Here is an 18291-nt window from a genome sequence, read left to right on the forward strand (position 1 = left end):
CCAATGGGCATGATCATGTTCCAATAAAAATGCCCTGTGGACACTGAGATTTTAAGTTCACGTCACAAAATTTGTTTCAACCATTTAAAACCCATTCTCAGCTCCAGGGCCGTACAAAACCAGGTAGGGGGTGGGCGGTGGCTGTAAGTGCTACACCTCCCTGTGTGCCTGCAGGGCTCCCTCAGGCTGCAGAGGGACCATCCACCTTCACCTGCGGTCAGTCTCTACCCCAGACCTGGACTTGAGGGCAGGGGCCAGCCCAATCCACCTTTGTCCCCAGGCAAGAACAAGACCTTGCACAGATGTTTGCACCTGGAAAATTACAACTGTGTTGACCTTATTTAGATCTCTGTGGAAACTCTTGATGCTGGAGAATTTTCTCTCTTCTGTGGGCCTCTAAAGCCTCGCCTCAAAGCCTGGATGTGCCCCAAATGCATCATTCATTCATTCAACAAACATTTCCCAGGCTCTGAGTGCAAGCCACACACACAAGGGGACACAGGGATGTGAAAACCCACCTGGGCTCTGCACACACACCCCATGTTATTTGTGAAGCTTCCAGAATGCTCAAAATGTCATAAATCAAAGCTTAATCTGATAATTGAGACAAAAAGCAATTTCAGGTCAAAATTAGGGGTTTAATTTATTGTCTCCAAAAGAGAAATCCAAAGTATTTTAATATCTACTCTGGAATAGTTCTGGAAATTCTGTTTTCTGGCCATGTCGGGCGTCTTGAGGGATCTAGTTCCCCAAAGATTGAACCTGGCCCCGCACACAGTGAAAGCTGGGTCCTAACCAGTGGACCGCCCGGGAATTCCCAGAAATTCTTAAAATGAGTTTAGTGTTACATTTACTGAAGCCCCAAATTGGGAAATATAGCTTGAAAGTAGAGCAGAATAGTCCAGAACTCGCACTACCCGGCAGGCAGCCCTCTCCTCTCCCTCCCTGCAAAGCGACCAGCACACATGACGTGCACAGATGCTTTTCCTGTGCTCTGGGATCTCAAACCTGTGCAGCAGTTTGAACTCACAATGTCTCGCCAGGTGACACATGAATACTACACATCTTTTTCACATGGACTCAGCTAAGAAAGGACTCCTCACCCTGTACTTCTGCAGTCGATATTCTAGACTGGAATGCGGAGCTTGAGATGTATTCCTATTGCATTCTTGGTTGTATTGGGACATTTAAGTGAACAAAGCACACTAAGAACAGAGAGGAAAAATAATCCTTCAAAGGCTGGAGGCATGACGTTTTTACCCAAGTAAACGAGGCAGGACTGCCGCTCGATCAGAGGCAACCCGCAAACAAATGGGCCAGCTGTGTTCCAAGAACCTTTATTTGGTCACACTGAAATCTGATTTCAATATAATTTTCAAATGTCACAAAATAGTCTTTTTTCCCCCCCAACCATTTAAAAATGTAAAAACCATCCTTAGCTCTTGGCCTGTTAAAAGGTAAACAGGTACATTAAAATCCTGAAGTTGATTCGAGCAAACATGGATCGGGAGCAGCACCAAGCCGAAGTGGTTAGGAGTCCTGCCAACAGGGGACTCGGAAGCAAAGCCAGGAAGCTGTCAGATCGGCTACAGCTGAAGCAGCTGCCTTACTCCTTGGCTGTTTGTGATTAAGTTTCCTGGACATGAGTGCATTTACAGGACTGACTCTGGCTCAGGTTTTGTGGGCTGTGTAGGTCCCAGGCTTTACAGCTACCCGGCCCAGTGGCCTCAGGCTGATCAGCAGGCCTCACATATGTGGGCACAGGTCCGCATTTGGCCCAAGGGCCACACAGTCAGCCAGCCCCTGACTTAGGACCATGTTGATCCAGAAAGAATCCAGGTGCTGAAACAGATTTAAGGCTGGTCCCTCTGGCCCTTTTTGGCCAGCCTGCAAGTGCTGTCAGGGGAAAACAGAAGCATCCTGCCCAGTGCAGAACCTGGAGTCCAGAGGCCTTCCACCTCTTTGTCCATCATTACCAGGAAGCGGCCAGGAGACAATTCCCTTGTGGGGACGGTGCACCCAGTGACAAACAGCCTTCCTAGAGCCAGAAGGCGAGAGCATGGGGCCTCGGGAGGCCCTTCCAGCACATGATGGCACCAGGAGCCAGTGGAGGGCACGTGTGGCACGTGCACTGGGACCTTGACTCTTGTCCCATCCTTGGGTGGCTCACAAAGCCTAAGATACAGCCCACTCACACGTGCCCACCCTGTCCGGCTCTGACGGCAGTGACCACCTGGTTGAGCACAGCAGCCGAGGCGGGGACATAATCTCTGTTCATAATCTCTGCACAGTCTGTAAAGGTCCCTGCCCTCTTGCACTGACCCTTCAGACACAAGTTCTGGGTGGAGCAGGGGACGGCGGGGGAGATGGGGTTACAGCTGCTGCAAGGGGCACAATGACTGCATGGCGTCCTCCGCCCAGGGCGGGAACACCCCCGAAGATGCAGGTTGGGGGACGATCCTCATCCCAGAGACAGCACCGCAACCTGAGAACATGTCACACCTTGTGTCAGGCGAATTGGCAGGTCAGGCTGAGCTGCTGCGGGGTTGAGTCCCTGTCCACGTGCTGAGAACGGAAACTCACATGAACTCGGCCACCCTGAACTCCACTGTTCCCAGCCCCACCAGGCCCTCCAGTACCCACGGAGCGGCACTGTTTCCCCTGATACAAACCCATAGGCTGATTTTGAGCCGTGTCGCACAAGGCGATCTGGGCTTCAACCAACCAGTGTGATGGTGACCCCAGTCGTGTTGCAATAAATCCTGAAGTGACCTATGTCCCTCAGGGTCACCTGTCCATGCATGGGAGAAATGGCCTCTCTGTGGCAGGCCACCCTTGGCCTGTGATTATTGGCAATGGCACCAAAGATCGGCAGGTCTCAGGGGGGTGGTCCTGGGTGGCAGCCTCTGCAAATGACACTCCTGGTCCCGAGTCACCACTGCCGAGTCCAGGGCCCCAAGCAGGTCTGGACTCAATGCTACACGTCAGCCTCAGCCTGTGGCTCACAGGCCTTGATGAGATGCTCTGTGAGCCGCTCCGCAGCCCCAGCCTGTCAGTCAGGTTAACCAGAGGGGTGGGCGGAGTGGTGATCTCCCCTGCACGTTCTTTCCGCCCGTGCCAAGAAGGTCAAGGGTCCTGACCACTCTACCCTGGCCGTTTCTCCAGGCTGGGCTGGCAAAGAAAACCCGGGGAGGAGGTGATGTGGGCGGAGCGGGCTCGCTCACACGCACCCGGTGCTCGGCACCCGCGGGGCCCTCTGCCCTGGTACCTGTGGGGCCCATATGACCACGCCGACATGCTGATCCTGGTGAGCAGGCATCTCCACCTTCCTCAGGCCTGTGAGAAGGCACGGGCTCGTGTGTCTGCTTGCAGACCCCCATTTTGGCAGTCCCTGTGGCTGGAGTTTTGAGGACGTCTGGCCAGCAGCCACCAACAACACACATCCCAGCCTCTGGTGGTGTTCTCGGGACTGAGGCGAGGCTCCTGCAGTGCTGAGGGCCAGGCTGGGAATCCCAGTGAGGGCTGAGCGTCTGATTCTCGTAACCGAAGCAGCTGGGCTCTGGAAGTAGGGTGGGCCAGTGACACTGTCCCCGGGCCCAGGCACTGCTGCTGGAGCCAGTTCCTCCCCAAAGAGGCCCTGCCGGGGGAGTCAGGTGAGGGGGACCCGGCCGCGCCGCCTGGGGCCCCGCGGACACAAGTGAGCATATCTTGCTGCTGAAGCCAGTCTGAGTACCTGATGCTTAAGGAAGACGTCCTGGGTAACTTCTTTCAACCCACTCGTCTGGCGGGGCTCACGGGGCTTTTCTTATGCCTCTTCCTCGTCCGCAGGACCTGGGGTCTTCCCTCTATGAACTCAAACACTACACACGTGCACCTTGATGTGAGGGACACGGGCTTTACTGAAGGTCAAACGTGCCAGCAAATAAACATACACCTCAGGTGAATCTGGATGCTCCCTCTCCTAAGAGAGCAATTCTGAATCTTTCACAACATTCTAAATCGTCAGTATAAATGATCCCATAAAAAATAAGTTAAGGCTGTAGGTTTATTCACATTTATACACATTCGTAAAGGTGAGTGGTCTATCCCATGTGAATTTTCTGATGCTGAGTAAGCCTTGAGCTCCTATTAAAAGCTTTGCCACATTCATTACATTTATAAGGTTTCTCTCCAGTGTGAATTCTCTGGTGTATAATTAGATGCGAACGCCATCTGAATATTTTTTCACATTCATTACATTTGTGAAGTTTCTTTACAGTATTAACTTTCTTACGGCTCACGTGGGTAGAAGCTTCCAGAGTATTCCCATACTCGTGGTACCACTGGGCTCGAGTGTGGATCCTCTGGTGCTCGATGAGGTACGAGCTCCGGCTGAAGGCTTTCCCACACTCGCTGCATCCGTAGGGCTTCACCCCAGCGTGAATGATCTGGTGCTGGAAAAGGGTGGAGTTCTGACTGAAGGCTTTCCCACATTCACTGCACTTATAGGGCCTCTCCCCCGTGTGCACCCGCTGGTGTATCGTAAGCTGTGTGCTCATGCTGAAGGCTTTTCCACATTCGAGGCACTCGTAGGGCTTCTCCCCTTTATGGATCCTCTGATGGTAAATGAGGCTCGAGCTCTGGCTGAAGGCCTTCCCACAGTCACTGCACTCATAGGGCTTCTCTCCGGTGTGAATTCTCTGATGCTGAATTAGGTGTGAGCCCTGGACAAAGCCTTTCCCACACTCATCACACTTAAATGGTTTTTCTCCAGTGTGAGTTCTCTGGTGGCGAATAAGCCGTGAGCTGCAACCAAAGGCCTTTGAACACTTGTTGCATTTATAAGGTTTCTCTCCGGTATGCGTCAGCTGATGCTGACTAAGGCGGGAGACCCACCGGAAAGCCTTCCCACACTCGTCACACTTAAACGGTTTCTCAGTAGTGTGCAACCTCTGATGTGCAACCAGGCTGGGACTATCTGGGGTTCTCGGGAGCTGAAGTTTCTCCCCAGCGTGCATCCGCTGGTGCTGAGCTAGGGTTGAGCTCTGGCTGAAGGCCTTCCCACACTCCTGGCATGGGTAGGGCCTCTCTCCCGTGTGGGTCCTCTGGTGCCTGGCCAGCTGAGACTGCTGGCTGAAGGCCTTCCCACACTCCCGGCAGCCATAGGGCCTCTCTCCCGTGTGGACCCTCTGATGGTGGATGAGGCTAGAGCTCTGACCAAAGGCTTTTCCACATTCCTCACACCTGTAGGGCTTCTCCCCAGTGTGAATCCTTTGATGCTGAATGAGTTTCGAGCTCAGACGAAAGGCCTTCCCACACTCGGTGCATTTAAACGGCTTCTCTCCAGTATGGATCCTCTGATGCTGAGTAAGCTGTGAGCACAACCTGAAGACCTTCCCACACTCCTCACACTCATATGGCTTCTCTCCACGCAAGGTACTCAGATGTCTCCCCTGTAAGCAATCAGGTAATTTTTTTTGGCACTCTTGGCAGCTGTTGGGTCTCTTCTGTGTATTAATTTCCTGATGCAAAGCGACATCTGAAGTAGATCGGAAACTCCTACCACAGATGTCACATCTTCGCAAGGACCCCTGACTTTGATCACGTCGACAACCCAGGCGGCCACCGCTCCCCCGCTCGCCACACCCCTGGGCCTCGTCCTCGGCGAAGGTCTCCCTGGGAGCCGCAGTCCCTGTGTTCAAGCAGTTTTTCTGGAAGAGGGAGGTTGGCTGACTCTCTGAACAGACCTCGGGATCAGAGGCGTCTCCAAAGCCAGGACTCTGGGGAAAGTCCTGGGATGGGGTTTTGACCATGACCACATGGGATTCTGATTTTAGACGGTCAATGTCTTCACAGGCCTGCTCACTCTCAGTCCCGATTGTAGAATCTGAAATGAACAGGAAGTAAACTGCTACTTATCCCATGTGCTCAGAGAAAGGACAAAGACTGGAGGATGGGGCAGGGGTGCAGACCACCCCTGGGACTGAGCCCCCTCGCAGGACAGTCTGCGTTGAGCACATGGAAAGATGCTACAAGAAGTCAATGCCTTTGACAGTTCTCAAAATCTGGTTTCATTCATACTTCATTTTATGCACTCATTCAGTTACAGTGTACTTGGCAGAGTGCGAAGAGCTACCCTCCTACGTGGGGGAAAGGTCCTCCCACGTGGAACTAGCACGAGGAAAAATCCACAAAGAAGCAAAGTGAGCTCGATAGGGTGGGAGGTTTAGTGAGAGGCAGGGCTAGGCTGAGAGGTCAGAGGCTCCTGGTTGCAGAGGACGTAGAGTGAGGAGGAAAGAGGGACTGAAAACTGTGAATAAAGGGATGTTGGATACCAAGAAAAATGAGGTGCAAGAGCTGCTGAGGGGTACACGGGTGGTGAGCCCAAGAGGACTGGGCCTCCGGCTGTCCACTGGGTGGGGCTCTGAGAAGGACCCCGGGCCTGAACTCTGTGGCATCCAGCTGCCGCCAAGCCACGCTCTCTGATGCACACCTGGCCATGTCCCTTGCTAGTCTGCCCCTCAGCTTCCAGGTGGCCACACCCACTGGTCATACTGACTCCTCCTTCCCGTGGGTTTCTGGAGGGTCCACCTACGCTGCCTGCCCTCCATATGGAGGTTTGGAGTGATATGGCCACCAGCCAAGGAATACCTGGGCCACCAGAAACTAGAATAGGCAGGAAGGATCCTCCCCTACAGGTTTCAGAGAGGACACGACCCTGCCCATACCTCGATTTTGGACATCTGGCCTCCAGAACTGAGAAACAGTAAATCTCTGCTGTTTTAAGCCTCCAGTTCGTGGTGCTTTGTTACAGCAGCCCCAGGACACTAACACAGCCCTAGAGCCTTATCTGAGAGGCTGGGGTCACCCAGGGCCCCAAGAAGTTCCAGAGGGAGCACTGGCGGAGGGAGGGGACAGCTGCTCAGAGCCACACTTAGTGCTCCCCTTAGAGCCACACGTGTGTACCTGCGCTCAGTAAGACTATTAGTAAAATTACAGGGGCTTCCCCGTGGTGCAGTGGTTCTGCCAATGCAGGGGACAGGGGTTCGAGCCCTGGTCTGGGAAGATCCTACATGCCGCGGAGCGACTAAGCCCGTGCGCCACAACTACTGAGCCTGCGCTCTAGAGCCCACGAGCCACAACTACTGAAGCCTGCGCCCCACAACTACTGAGCCCACGCGCCTAGAGCCCGTGCTCCACAACAAAAGAAGCCACTGCAATGAGAAGCCCGTGCACCGCGATGAAGAGTAGCCCCTGCTTGCCACAACTAGAGAAAGCCTGCGCGCAGCAACAAAGACGCAACACAGCCCCCACCTCAAAAAAAAAAAAATTACAAACTGAACTGTGGTTCAAATACAAACTGTTTTTGCCATAATGCGCAGGTGTTTTGTGCCCTTGCTTTTCTGTAGTTCAGTCTCTTCTGAGGCTGCCCCACCACCAGTCTAAACTTCCGGGCCCACCCCATGGCATTCCCAGGCAGCCCAGCAAGCCCACGTAGGTGGCACCTGGGGTCTGCCTCCAGCCTCCCGCCCGCAGCCCTCTCACCCTGTGCCCAGAAGCCTCACCTGCCTCGGAGGTCCTGGCTGCCTCTCTCCCCTCCGCTCCTTGCAGGTCGAGGACCCATGGCTCCTGCCCCTGTTCCAGCCGGGAGATCAGCTCAGGCTTGAAGACCAGGAATCCTGCTGTGGAGGCAGCAGAGGAGGAGATGGCATTGGTGTGGCTGGGAGTGCAGCTCAGCCCTCCCTGGTTCCCAGGAGTGAAGGGCTGGGGGCTACTGGGGCACAGGGGCCCTCTCTGTCCAGGTCTGTCACCTCCTGAGGCTGGACACAGAGGAACTCCTGACTCCCAGCCTGTCCCTGTCTCCATCCACACAGGGCCAGGATCCCCAGGGAGCCCTGTCACCCGAATCTGCCTAGCACAGGCCAGCTCTAGCCCAGGGGGAGAGAAGCCAGGCACTGCCAGCACTTCCCTCAGTCCCTCAGTTCTGAGGGCAAGGACACTCCAAGAGGTTGACGTGGTTAAAAAACAAGACAAACAACAACAACAAATCAACAAACAAAATGGATTTTAAATCAGAAAGTGTGAGGACTTCCCTGGCAGTCCAGTGGTTAAGACTCCGCGCTTCTAATGCAGGGGGCACGGGTTTGATTTCTTGGTCTGGGAACTAAGATCCCACATGCCGCGCGGTGCCGCCAAAAAATAAAATAAAATAAAATAAATTAAAAAAAAAAATCAGGTGTGAAGTTCAATGGTCACCCAGCAGCCCCAGCCTCGAGTCCTCATACAAAGCCCTGGGGGGCCTCGGCAGAGGGGTGGAGAGCTGAGGGCACCCACCTGGCACCTGCCTTCTGGGGCCGCCAGCCCCCATGCTGTGGGCCAGCCGTGTGATGTGCTCCCAGCCCATCCAAGGGCTGGCCAAGCCCTCTGGCTGGAGCACACCTCAGGTTTCCAGCTGTGTGGGTGGAGAAGGGCAGGCAGAGAGAGCCTAGGTCGAAGGCTCAGGTGATGGCAGGACCCCCACAGTCAACATGAAGCAGGTGTTCTTGCCAAGCACATGTGCAACGCTCACAGAGAAACATCCCTGGGCCAGTCAGGAAGGGGGTCAGGCAGAGGCCACAGAATAATACCACAGACCGCGCCTGATCTAAATGGAACTGGACATGACAGCCATCACAACAAGTAGCTCAAAACCATTAGCTATCTGAAAACTAAATAATGAATTACTAAGTGGTATCTACTATAAGTAAATTGTATTTACTGTAAGTCAAAATTTGTAGGGCGCAGCTGAAGCAGTACTTACAGATAAAATTTCACATTTTTAAATATGTTGACCAGAAACAAGAATGATTGGGGGCTTCCCTTGTGGCGCAGTGGTTAAGAATCCACCTGCCAGTGCATGGGACACAGGTTCGAGCCCTGGTCCGGGAAGATCCCACATGCCGTGGAGCAACTAAGCCCGTGTGCCACAACTACTCAGCCTGTGCTCTAGAGCCTGAGAGCCACAATTACTGAGCCTGTGTGCCACAACTACTGAAGCCCGCACGCCTAGAGCCGTGCTCCATAACAAGAGAAGCCACCGCAGTGAGAAGCCCATGCACCGCAACAAAGGGTAGCCCCATTCGCCGCAGCTAGAGAAATCCCGCGTGCAGCAACAAAGACCCAATGCAGCCAGAAATAAAATTAAAATTAAATAAATAAAATAAAATAATAAATTTATTAAAAAAAAGAAACAAGAATGATAAACACAGAAGAGGTAAATACTAAATTCAAGGAGTTGCAAACAAAACAACACAGCAAACACAAATAAATAAAAAGGGAGAAAATAACAAAAGTGGGCAAGATTCAATGAAAGAGCACCCCTTCCCAAAAAAAACCCCAAAAGCTGGTTCTTCAAAAAGATAAAAAGAATAGTCTTGTGGCAAAACCAATCACAGGGACTTCCCTTGTGGTCCAGTGGGTAAGACTCCGCGCTCCCAATGCAGGGGGCCCGGGTTCCATTCCTGGTGGGGGAACTAGATCCCGCATGCGTGACACACCTAAGAAGTCCACATGCCGCAACTAAGAGTCCACATGCCACAACGAAAAGATCCTGTGTGCTGCAACGAAGACCCAGTGCAGCCAGCATAAATAAAAAAATATTTTTTTAAAAATCACAGTCAACACAGTGAAAAGATGCTGCCAAAAAATAAAACAAATAAGGAAAACAAACACAAACATAATAGAGATTAAAAATAAAGAGTATTACGAACAAATACATGCTAAAAAAATTGCAAATCTGAATGAGTAGATCTATCTGTACAAAAACTAGAAATGACAAAATTGGCACAGGGGAAAATCCGTAAGCTTGATAGACCATGAGGCATTAAGAAAATGTAAATTCTAGCATGGACATATATACACTACCAAATGTAAAATAGATAGCTAGTGGGAAGCAGCTGCATAGCACAGGGAGATCAGCTCGGTGCTTTGTGACCACCTAGAAGGGTGGGGTAGGGAGGGTGGGAGGGAGAGAGATGCAAGAGGGAAGACACATGGGAACATATGTATATGTATAACTGATTCACTTTGTTATAAAGCAGAAACTAACATACCATTGTAAAGCAATTATATGCCAATAAAGATGTTTAAAAAAAAAAAAAAGAAAAAAAAAAGTAAGTTCTAGTCAAAGACCTTCCTTCCCCAAGCGCCCAAGGCCCAGGTGGTTTTACAGGTGAGTTCAACCAAAAACTCGAAGGTTCAATTAATTCCATCTATATAAATTCTTCCAGAAATTAAAAAAGACAGCAAAAGCTTCCCAGCTCATTTTATGAAACTTATATGCAAAAAATACCAAACTATATAATGACAATTCACCAAAAAAGAAAAAACAAACAAACAAAAAACAATACAAGTCCATTTGGCTTAGGAACAGGGATGTAAAAGTCCAAAATACAATACTGACTACCTGAGTCCAAAAGGTTATCAGAATGTATATGTAAATATCATGACTTAAGTAGGGTTTATTCCAGGAATATAAGGAAATATGCCAATGTAATTTATTAGACTAACAGGCTAAGGAAAAAAAAACATATGGACATCTCAATTAATGTAGGAAAAGAATTTGAAATTCGACATGCTCATTTATGATTAAAAACAAAATTCTTGTACTTCCCTGGTGGTCCAGTGGTTAAGAATCCGCCTGCCAATGCAGCGAACATGGGTTCTATCCCTGCTCCGGGAAGATCCCACGTGCCGCGGGGCAACTAAGCCGGTGCACCACAACTACTGAGTCTGCACTCTAGAGCCTGTGAACCACAACTACCGAAGCCCGCGCGCCTAGAGCCTGTGCTCCACAACAACAGAAGCCACTGCAACGAGAAGCCCGCGCACCACAACAAAGAGTATCCGCGCTCGCCGCAACTAGAGAAAGCCCGCACGCACAGCAACGCAGCCAAAAAAAAAAAAAAACAGAACACCAAAAGTCTTCAGCCAACTTCTGTCTTTAGTTACATGCATTCCCTTTAAAATCAGAACAAAACAAGCATGCCCTCAGCACTCCTAACAGCACGGGTGCTCTGGCCATTGCTAAAGATCAGGACACATGGGGGCCAGGAGGGAAAACACCAAGCTTTCACTTGCAGGCCCCTCCTTAGAACATGATACCAGAACTAGCAGGGAGTCCAATGAAGTGGCCAAATACAAGGTCTATCCTCCAAAATCAAGAGCATTTCTCTATAGCAGCAATAATCAGCTAGAAATATAACATAACAATGATACATTCACAAAACAACCTAAACTGAAGATCAAACACCAGACCACTGTGGAGGAAATGCCCACACTCTAATAATGTCTGCAGAGGTAAGTAGATAAATGGAGACACAGCGCATGGTCTTGGGTGGGAACAGTTAACAGAAAGGTGCCAGTTCTCCTCACACTATCTACAAATTCAAACCACTCTCCTATAAAAATTCCAGTGCAATTTTCAAGGAACTCAAACTTATTCTAAACTTACATGAAAGAACTACTCTATTAGCCGTGAGTAAGTAAGTGAAATTTTAAAAAGAATAAAAAGCGAGAGCTGCCCTACCAGGTATTAACATGCCACAGGCCAAAGCAATAAAAAATAATACTAATAACAGAACAACCTAACAAAAAGCAGAGAGCTGGCCCACAACAGACCAGAGCTCAGAAACACACCATCACACATACGAAAAAGGCAGCTCCACAAATCAACTGGAAAGGATGGATTGTTTAGTGCTGGGGAAATGGCTCAGTGTGTGGACGAAGATAAAAAAGGATTATTGGGACTTCCCTGGGGGTGCAGAGGTTAAGAATCCGCCTGCCAATGTAGGGGACACGGGTTCAAGCCCTGGTCCGGGAAGATCCCACATGCCACGGAGCAACTAAGCCTGTGCGCCACAACTACTGAGCCTGCGCTCTAGAGCCCGCGAGCCACAACTACTGAGCCCGCGCGCCTAGAGCCCGTGCTCCGCAACAAGAGAAGCCACTGCAACGAAGAGTAGCCCCCGCTCGCCGCAACTAGAGAAAGCCCGCATGCAGCAACGAAGACCCAACGCAGCCAAAAATAAATAAATAAATAAAATTAAAAAAAAAAAAAGGATTCTTACTTAACTCCGCACACAAAAGTTGAGCCCAGGTCTAAATGAGAAAGATGAACTATAAAATCCACATGAGAAAATGCAGGCCATCCCCATGGCCTTGGAGTAGAAAAGAACTTTTATATAAAACTTCAGAAGTACAACTCATAACGCAAAAACTGATCGATTTAATTACATTAGAATCTCACCTCACAAAGCTAACAAACAGGAGAGAATAGGGAAGATACTTACAAGGCACAACACCTGTGCAGTACTGTCTCATTCGATGGATCCTAAGATGCACTTAAAGAGCACATTCAGGTCTCTGAATGTGGGTCACATCTGGGACGTGCTGTCCTTAGCCGGGTGGTGCTGTGACCTGCCATGGAGCCTGTGCACATGTGGGCTGGGCCACAGCTGCTCACATCGCAGTGGCCTCAGCTGAGTAACCAGCACTGTGGTAAACACTGCTCTTTGCACCAAGTGACCGTATAGCAGAAGGCCAGGGAGAAAAAGCAGTGGGGCTCTTTTGAGACTGGAGAAGCAGACTTTCGCCAGGGCAGTGACTGCAAATCAGTCACTGGCAAATCAGCAACCATGTGCACACCACGCCTGAGACAGGAGGATGGGCACAGTGCAGGAGTCGTCTGGTTCATCACTGAGATCCAGCAGGAAGAATGGCTGCCCCACACGGGGCAAGAAAACGAAAACCCAGCAACACTTAAGAAAGGCAGCACCACTCAGGCTCTCCATGGCCCACAGGACGCCAGCAGGTCAAAGAGTGGACACAGAAACCAATTCACCAGAGGATGGGAGGGGACAGAGCAGCACCCAAGCCAACTCACTCCACGTGTCTCTCCCTTTCTATTTCAGTGATGCACACTTAATCTTGACTAAATGTGTCTGAGAGCACTCTTAAAAGGTATAAAATAAAAAACTGAAGGGGTGGGCTTCCCTGGTGGCGCAGTGGTTGAGAATCCGCCTGCCAATGCTGGGGACACGGGTTCGATCCCTGGTCCGGGAAGATCCCACATGCCGCGGAGCAACTAAGCTCGTGTGCCACAACTACTGAGCCTGTGCTCTAGAGCCCGTGAGCCACAACTACTGAGCCTGCGTGCCGCAACTACTGAAGCCCAAGCACCTAGATCCCGTACTCCACGATGAGAGAAGCCACTGCAATGAGAAGCCCGTGCACCACAATGAAGAGTAGCCCCCGCTCGCCGCAACTAGAGAAAGCCCGCGTGCAGCAACGAAGACCCAACGCAGCCAAAAATAAATAAATAAATAAATAAAATTTAAAAAAAAAAAAAGGGCTTCCCTGGTAGAGCAGTGGTTAAGAATCTGCCTGCCAATGCAGGGGACACGGGTTCAAGCCCTGGTCTGGGAAGATCCTACATGCCGTGGAGCAACTAAGCCTGTGTGCCACAACTACTGAGCCTGTGCTCTAGAGCCCGCGAGCCACAACCACTGAGCTCGTGTGCCACAACTACTGAAGCCCGTGCACCTAGAGCCCATGCTCCGCAACAAGAGAAGCCACGGCAATGAGGAGCCCACGCACCGCAACAAAGAGTAGCCCCTGCTTGCTGCAACTAGAGAAAGCCTGCGAGCAGCAATGAAGACCCAACACAGCCAAAAATAAATAAATTTATTGAAAAAAAAAAAAAAACTGAAAGGATAAGAAAACATCGTGTGGCAGTATAAACAACAGCGTTCTACCTCGTAATGGTACATAAAACAATGATGTGTTTTATGATGTATAGCATCTTAGACTCAATGAAATCAAATGCAAGAAATAACAAACACATTCAAATCAATAAGGCCCAGTGACCCCAGCAGAAAACTGGCCAAGGCTCTGAGCACTTTATGGAAGATACCTGGCTCTTCCCAACTCTAATAAGACTTGAAAGATGCTCCAGGTCAGCAGTCATCAGAGAAATGGAAGCTCAAATCACGACAGGCTCACTGCGTGCTCCTTTACGTGGAAACACATGAGAAAGCTGGGCCTGTGGGCTGGCCAGGACTGAAGGGGACAGGCCTGGTCCAGCGGGCTGAGAGGCCCTTGGCTGACCACGCTGCCGTGTCTGGCCCACTTCTGGTCCCCCAGCCCAATGCTCTCTCGGGGTCCCAGGCACTCAAGTGTGATGGGGCTGGAGACCACATGGGGCCAGCGCAGCAGGGGTCACACACCCCTTTCACAAGGGTGCAGTCCACGTCACAGGGCGCGTGACACAACAACACAGAGACAGACATGAAATGCACTGGGGTGCCTGCCTGTGGTGGTGGGGGATGGGAGAGGAAGACAGGGCAGGGCAGGAGGGCCGCAGGGAGCCCTGACAGTCTCCACGGAGTGGCACCTGCAGCATCGCTGCCACCCTGGCTTTGGCTATACAACCATCTCCTTGGATCCTATGAGCCAATAGCTTCTCTTCTGCTGTTTAAGCTATTTCAAGTTGGATTCTATTTCTCACAAGTTAATCTATTCACTCAGGCAAAAAGGAAGCTTCATCAGTTCCCAGAAGTCCACCTACACTGTGAGGATTAAATCACGTGACGTGTGCAAACCTGGGAGCCTGCCTGGCTCACTATGACCCCTCCTGGGGTTAGCTTCTGACCCACAAGGACTCACAGGCCCAAGGCCCCTGTTTAGCCCATGAGAGCTTGACCACACGGCCTCCGTATCCACAGCCTATAACAGAGGCCTGGGGACTTCCCTGGTGGCGCAGTGGTTAAGAATCCCCCTGCCAATGCATGGGACACGGGTTCGAGCCCTGGTCCTGGAAGATCCCACATGCCACGGAGCAACTAAGCCCGTGTGCCACAGCTACTGAGCCTGTGTGCCACAACTACTGAAGCCTGGACGCCTAGAGCCCGTGCTCCGCAACAAAAGAAGTCACCACGGTGAGAAGCCCGCACACAGCAACAAAGACTGAATACAACCAAAAATAAATAGAATAAAACAATAAATAAACAAATACATATAATAGAGGCCTGGCTAGGTGGGTGCTGACCGTTGACACAGGGAGTAAGGGTGTCCAGATGAAGCCTCACCTAGTCCGGCCACACTGCTGTGGTTCTCGAGCATCACCTCCTTGTAGAGGGCCCTCTGGCCAGGGTCCAGACACTGCCATTCCTCCCGTGAGAAGTGCACAGCCACATCACCAAACGTCACAGCCTCCTGAAAGGACACACACCAGTCCCCCAGGGACCCCTGGGTGTCTCAGGCACATGGACCACAAGGTTGGGTGAGACAGTCACCAGGCCCCTTTGGCTCTAAAATCAAGGGGAGGAGGGAATTCCCTGGCGGTCCTGTGGTTAGGACTCCGCACTTCCACTGCAGGGGGCATAGGTTAGATCCCTGGTCAGGGAACTAAGATCCTGCAAGCCACGCAGTGTGGCAAGAAAAAAAATAATAATAAAAGAAAAGAAAATCAAGGGGAGAGACAGTATGGAGAAGGGGGAGGGACCCAGACTATGGTGATATACAACCCTCCCCCGAGAGCCTCAGGCAGGGACCAGTCTGGGCAGGGGTTTGCTCACTACCTTGGCAATGGGCATGCCTGAGACTGGCAAGGGCCACAGTGTGGGGCCGAGGGAGGGTCTAGGTCCAGGTCCAGTGGGCAGGGGGGGTGCCTAAAGGAGGAGGAAGGGGCCCTCACAGGACGAGGGAGTGAACGGGTGAAGTCAGACTCCTACCATGCGGCTGGGTGGGTGGGGATCCACGTGTCCCGGCCGAGAGACCTGCTGGAAGTTACGAAAAGGTCAGAGATCAGTATCCTGGAGGCCCCAACCCCTGACTTGCAGGCTAATCGAGGGGCGTGGTACTACGTTCTCCGATCCTTTACCTCCAACCCCAGGTGTTCTCTGGCAGGGACTTGGGGCGGGGCCAAAGTCGCCATGGCACCTGAGTACCTGCCCCCCGAAGCTCCATTCATCTTTCAGTGTGTGTAGTATGTATGAATCACTCCACAAACATGTAATGGGTGGTTGCCACGGGTGCCAGGTGCTCAACCAAGCAATGGGGATACAGTAATGAACAGTATACAAAGACTTTGCCTTCACGGAGCAGTCTACTGGAGAAAAGAGTTAAATGACCACACAAACAAATGCAAAATTACAGCTGTGATAATAGCACCGAAGCACAAGAAACTCTGAAAGCACGTAAACTAGGAAATTCTGACTTAGTCTGATGGGTCACTTCCCCTAGGTGCTAACTTGGCCAAGGTAATAGAGGCGAGGAGGGCACTGCAGGCAGCAGGAGCAACGTGTGCAAAGGGCATGAGGCAGGAAAAACCGGGGCTGAATGAGCCTGTGGGGCCGCAAGAGGAAGCATGATGCGACTGGAGGCTCGAATAGACAGGAATCGGAAGGACGGACTGCAGGGACAAGAGGAGTGGACACAGGGCCCCACCCCAACCCCAGTACATAAACTTGGCCCCTCCCCAGGCATCTCTCTGGGAGGTCAGAATGAGAATCGGGCTTCCTAGGGGAGCTTTTGGCTCTCAAATCGGCTTGAGGGCCGAAGCCCCAGGCCGTCAGGACAGCAAGGCTAAGGCAGCAGGGACCACTGTCAGGTGGGTCCCCACCTGGGCCTGGCCAGTGCTGGATCCTGGGTCCCCTGTAGAGAACCGCAGGCCCTGAGCGGCAGCCAGAATTCAGAGAAGATACATATCCTACTCCCCCAAGGTACAGCCCTTTTTGCCACCCTCACTAAGTCTAGGTCTTCGACGGGCAGTGAGGGAGAGAAAAAGAGGGCCCTAGAGGAAGATGATTATGCAGGTAGGAGAAGCAAGGATGCCCCTGGAGCTGGCCTAGAACCGGCGGGAAGGTTACGAGGCTGCCGCGAGGCCGGATCTGCGGGACTCCCCCTCCCGCCTCCCACCTCTGCTGGCCAAGACGGCCGAGGGTCGACCACCGCCTCGCCAGGCGCCCACGGGCTCTGAGAGCCGCCCGCGCCACCCGCGCTTCCCCGCGGAGAGGCAGGGGGAGCGCGGGGCCTGCAGAGTCGGAGGCGGGAGGACGCTGGGGCTGGTAGGCGGCCTCTCCGCCCGAGGGCGAAGAGCACGTGTGCCGCCCCGACACTAATCCGCGCGGGTTACACCGACTCACCCTCCCCGGGGCCGCTCGAGGACCCACCCGCGGGACGACGCCGGAAATGGGCCTCGGCCGCCCGCGGCCGCTCTGCCCCGCAGACTTCCGGCCGTTCTGGGCGGTTCGGAGGCTCGGCCAACTCGGTGGTTCCCAGCCGGCCCCCGCCCCCGCCTCGGAGCCGGTGAACTGGCGGGGCCAGATCCCTGGGGAAAGGATGGAGCCCGGAGAGGGCGAGGCGGAGTCCGGTAAAGGGCGGGGTCACAGTATGGGGAGGGCGGAGCCGGGGCCCAGGAAAGGTGTGGGTCTGGGCCCGGTGTCTCTTGGCCTGGGGGCGGGGAGCGGACCCGGGCGAAGCGGGCGGAGAGCCTGAAGTCCGCCCGGGACGATCCCGCGCACCTCCGGTCACCAGTCCGAGGGCGCTGGTCCCCGCACTGGTTCTATGTGCTGGTTTTTCCATAGCAGAACGCACCCGCTGGGCACCGTTCCAGGCCCCAGGACTACGGAGACACCCCCACCCAGGCCGTGCCCGGGGTGGAGGGGGTACGGGGTGGCGGGGAACGGCCAGCTGGGGGCGCAGAGGAGCCGTGTGCAAAGAGCAGGTGTTCTGCACCTGGTGGGGCAGGTGGTCCAGGCCGAGGTCACCGCAGAGTGTGGCGGGGCACCGACAGCTCAGAGATGAGGCTGGGAGGGCCCCAGAAAGGGTGAGGACCACCAGAAAGAGGAGAGGCCCAAGGGAGGGTCGTCAGCCGGGACTCCAGGCTGGGGTCCCTGGCTGGATCGCGGGGCTCGGGGCAGCAGGACAGCCCAGGACCTGCCAAGAGACCAGATGGGGTGGGACCCCAGGCGAAGGGTGGCGCGCCCCGAGGTCAGGTCAAGGCTTCTCCTCGCTGCGCCCCGACCCATCCCCAACTTCGTGTGGCCCCCGGAGCCACGTGTTCTGGGTGTTCTCCCAGATCCACGCGGTCCTGTGTGTAGGGGCGGTCACCCCAACTTTTTTGGGACTCAGCAGGAGCCTCCCCAGGTCCATGCAGCCCTGGGGAGGACGCTGCCTGTATCTTCGGAGGCCTCAGCTTTGTGCGGCCCTGGTCCCTGGAGCTCTTCACACTGGACAGCCCTGGAGCGGGAAGGGCAGGGGAAGGGTGCGCAG

The 18291-nt window shown here is 53.0% G+C and overlaps 1 protein-coding gene across 9 annotated transcripts; it reads right to left on the reverse strand.

Annotated features, from left to right (window-relative positions):
• Positions 1-1321: 1321 nt before the first annotated feature.
• Positions 1322-17664, reverse strand: ZNF7 (zinc finger protein 7). Of its 9 annotated transcripts, none has more exons than XM_082433361.1 (5): positions 17190-17297; positions 15750-15794; positions 15105-15231; positions 7545-7661; positions 1322-5866 (listed from the first exon to the last, which is right to left on the reverse strand). In XM_082433361.1, exons 2-5 carry the CDS (start codon positions 15750-15752, stop codon positions 4083-4085), a joined length of 2031 nt encoding a protein of 676 aa, XP_082289487.1. In that variant the 5' UTR covers positions 15753-15794; positions 17190-17297; the 3' UTR covers positions 1322-4082. The 9 variants fall into 9 exon arrangements, with proteins under 9 accessions (XP_082289487.1, XP_082289486.1, XP_082289485.1 ...); XM_082433360.1 differs by having other exon boundaries at positions 15750-15797; XM_082433359.1 differs by having other exon boundaries at positions 17163-17291.
• Between the last annotated feature and the right edge of the window lie 627 nt (positions 17665-18291).

Source organism: Balaenoptera physalus, assembly GCF_965194825.1.
Source record: "Balaenoptera physalus genome assembly, chromosome: 17".
In the NCBI taxonomy this organism is placed as follows: Eukaryota; Metazoa; Chordata; class Mammalia; order Artiodactyla; family Balaenopteridae; genus Balaenoptera; species Balaenoptera physalus.

Excerpts from the sequence above, each read along its gene's own strand:
- ZNF7 (XM_082433353.1), bottom strand. The coding sequence starts at position 17,601 with ATGGAAAAACCAGCACATAGAACCAGTGCGGGGACCAGCGCCCTCGGA. Across the intron at positions 7,662-17,162 it reads CTCGAGCGGCCCCGGGGAGG|CAGGATTCCTGGTCTTCAAG; the intron begins GTGAGTCGGTGT and ends CTGCCTCCACAG. Across the intron at positions 5,867-7,544 it reads AGCCAGGACCTCCGAGGCAG|ATTCTACAATCGGGACTGAG; the intron begins GTGAGGCTTCTG and ends TGTTCATTTCAG.